The sequence below is a fragment of the Petaurus breviceps genome, unplaced genomic scaffold, assembly GCF_028583685.1.
Source record: "Petaurus breviceps papuanus isolate PSGF00001 unplaced genomic scaffold, PetGlider_PUasm1.0 90750, whole genome shotgun sequence".
In the NCBI taxonomy this organism is placed as follows: domain Eukaryota; kingdom Metazoa; phylum Chordata; class Mammalia; order Diprotodontia; family Petauridae; genus Petaurus; species Petaurus breviceps.
The window spans coordinates 12,957,833-12,961,007 of NW_027187335.1; the positions used below are offsets into that span (position 1 = coordinate 12,957,833).

General features: G+C 44.9%; 1 protein-coding gene across 1 annotated transcript; it reads right to left on the minus strand.

The window, feature by feature from the left end:
* Positions 1–207: 207 nt before the first annotated feature.
* Positions 208–2,974, minus strand: EIF1 (eukaryotic translation initiation factor 1). Its single transcript, XM_069067718.1, has 4 exons — positions 2,792–2,974; positions 1,950–2,113; positions 1,676–1,777; positions 208–1,120 (listed from the first exon to the last, which is right to left on the minus strand). The coding sequence occupies exons 1-4, from the start codon at positions 2,820–2,822 to the stop codon at positions 1,076–1,078; spliced, it is 342 nt and encodes a 113-aa protein (XP_068923819.1). The 5' UTR covers positions 2,823–2,974; the 3' UTR covers positions 208–1,075.
* Positions 2,975–3,175: the final 201 nt, after the last annotated feature.

Consider the following 3,175-nt stretch of genomic DNA (forward strand, 5'->3'; position numbering starts at 1 on the left):
ATCTGCCCTTAAGCTGAACAAGTTGAGTCCACTGGGCACTATACTATAAACCAGTTTGGGAGATAATGAAGAATCTTATCTAAAAGTATCCTACAGGAATAGACATTAATTATGGCTCATTTCCAGTAAGTGTTTAAGGATTATTCCTATTTTTATTCCCTTACCTGTAAATTTGTGAAAGCTATAAAAAAAGGAATATATACAAAGTTACATTTCTGAAAACCAGTTTTATTTAAATAATAGTTTAAATACATTACATAACATTTAAACTAAAAAAAAAAAAAAAAAAGAAACCAAAACCAAACCAGTCTGTTACTTCACATGGCATTGGGCAGCCGTTGCTAGTAAATTGCAAGCTCCGCAGTTACTACATTGACTGTTTTGATACATAAGTTCAAAATTTGTTCCCTTGTCAAAAGTTTAATTCAGGTCAAGTTGGCCTCACAGTATGGTGTTTTCTCCACTTGTTCATCTCCCAGAGATAGGGCACTATTACTACTAAAAAAAAAAGTCTGGTCAGACAACATTGGACCTTGGTGTGATGTTAAGAGGGAAAATGTCCTGCCATTACCCCAAAATGAAACTCCTTCCTGGTCAGGTGGTGCAAGCCACCGGGGGGAATCCCTGTCCTGCTACCAAAGGCTCTCTCTTATCTTGGTGGTGGCGACCTTAACTTACTCTTCTGAGCATCACCAAAGCCAGCTCAGAGAGTAGCAACGTTCTCTTAAATGGACAGGGACCTCTGAAGGGGGAGCACCAAGGAGCCTCTGGACAGACATGGTCTCAGATGCTACTAGGGCTTTGGACTTGACTGAAACATTAGATTATTTGTGTTTCAGGCTGGGCACTGCCAGGCTTTACACCTCTGTTTAAATGAGGGACTTCAAGACTAGACAGCATGGCTCTTTTCAGTTTATTACATGAATGAGTTACACTAGTCCAAGTTAAACAGCGGACCCCAAATGGTTACATTATACAAGCTGTGAGGTTTTTAAACTTGTGACAAGGGACAGAAGGGAATTTTTCTACTCATTGCAAGGAAATCCTCACTTAAGCTTCAGTGAGCCACAAGCACTTAAAACCCATGAACCTTCAGCTGGTCGTCCTTAGCCAGTCCAATCTGGGGGAAAAAAAAAACCACAATAAGTTTTTAGGGCAAAAAAATCCTCATTCCAAGATCTTTCTTTCATATAAATTACTTATTTTATTTGTCACTACACAGAACCCACAAAACACACTTAAAAACATCAGCACTAATTTTAATAGAATGGTAATGACTGGATCCATGGTTTTAATGTTCATTTGTTTTGAAATTAGCACAGCCTATTTCCTCAATTCAAATGGATTTGTTCCTGTCACTTTATTCAGGTACATTAACAATGGCAGGCCCTATGGGATAGAAAAAAACTGAGATTTAGACCTACCACCACTAAACAATTTTGAGATTTGAAGCACAGGATGATAAAATCCAATCTTGGCCCTGCTACTTTATCTTGATACACCCACAAAACCTCTATAAAGCCACAAGCTCTTTGGATCACTTATGAAACATAGATGTTTGCAAAAAGATTTACTTTCCAATTCTAAATCCTCACTGACAGCTTTTGTTTAATTTAAACCTGACACATCTACTTCTCTAAATATATTCACAACCAAGCCCAAAGTAGTTTTTTACCTCAACGAGGAACTGGCATATGTTCTTGCGCTGGTCACCCTGTAGCTGAATTACTTCTCCATATTCTGGATGCTCAATTACAGTACCATTGCAGGCAAATTTCTACAAAAGGAAATTCAAATTAGTTTAATTAGGTTTATTAATTGAGGGAGAGAATGATGGAACTGTCTTTTAGCATATCCTACACCTACACAATCTGCTTTAAACTTTGCAGCTAAGATGTTTAACAACCTGACTATATATAATCACAAACTTGGAACACTAAAACACCTACCTTCTTGAATGCCTTCACTAGTTTCTTTTTATCGTAATCATCAGCGATCCCCTGGACAGTAGTGAGGGTCTTCCTGCCGTTTCTCTGTTGAATTCTTATATGGATATAATCCTCAGTCCCAGCAGGAAGCAGGTCATCACCCTTACTTGCATCAGCAAAGGGGTCTGGATGAAGACAAAGTTGTTAGTCAAAGGCCTTTTAGCTCTCTGCTTTTTTTTTTTTTTTAAGCCTGGCAGAAAAGGGCAAATATAGTCCCTCTATAACAGGTCGTCAGGAGAACTTAAAGGAGATTTTTAGACTTATGATAAAATTTCAGAGACCAGAATTTACACAAAAATGGTGTTACAGTTCCCAAAAAGAGCCCAATAATGGCCAAAAGCCCGGCCCTACCCTCCGGGACTATCACGAAGGAGAGGAACCTGAACTTCAAAGTGGCTCCGCCCCACTGACGCAATCGTGCAGCTTACAGGCTTGCGCCCTTGTCATTCAAAGCTGGCACCACTTCTTCTCAAGGCCACGCCCTTCACGGCAACGGCCGGTGACGTGAGGGGACGTGACGCACGGCGGCGGGTGTGGCCAAGGCAGGCGAGAAGCCACTAGTAAATGCGCCACCTTCGATGCTTGGTGGGGTACGCCCAAGGCTTGGCCTCATACCCGAACTCATACTTCGAACCGCGTTAAAAAAAACAGGACCGAACGCCTCAGATCTGGCCGAACACGCGGCTTGACCATCTTTCTTCTACCCACTTCGAAGGGTTGGGAGGCTTAGGCCTTCAGTAGGCCCGGGTCCCCTTCCTTCCCTTCTCCGCCCGCCCCAGCTCGCTGCCCCGCCCAGTGCTCACCGAAAGAGTGGAGGTTCTGGATAGCGGACATACGATACGATTCCTTTTCCTCGGTGGAAACGGCCTGCGGAAGGCGGTGGCGGGAGAAGGCGGGCGGGGGGGACGGAGCGTCGGGAAGCGAGGGGGCTCGAGGGGAAGGCTGCTGACTCCTCGGCGGCGGCTCAGTGACTGGGGCAGGGGGGCGGCGCCGGCACTCACTTATATAGCCGCCCCTGTGACGCCAGCGCGCTGCCCTCACGTCCTAGCCCCACCCACGGAGCCCTGCCCCGAGCTCCCGGGGCTGTGCCACTTCCGATTGGTTAGACAGAAGGGAAGGTGGGAAGGCGGCTGCGCAGTCACAGGCCACTGCGGGGTTGGGCGTTCTCTTGGCTTGGGGAGGTTTCC

What these genes read in the sequence shown, in the direction of transcription:
- EIF1 (XM_069067718.1), bottom strand. Translation starts at nt 2,822, where the DNA reads ATGTCCGCTATCCAGAACCTCCACTCTTTCG. An exon ending in TAGTGAAGGCATTCAAGAAG is followed by an intron (nt 1,778 to 1,949) that starts GTAGGTGTTTTA and finishes TTCCTTTTGTAG; the next exon opens with AAATTTGCCTGCAATGGTAC. An exon ending in TATGCCAGTTCCTCGTTGAG is followed by an intron (nt 1,121 to 1,675) that starts GTAAAAAACTAC and finishes TTTTTCCCCCAG; the next exon opens with ATTGGACTGGCTAAGGACGA.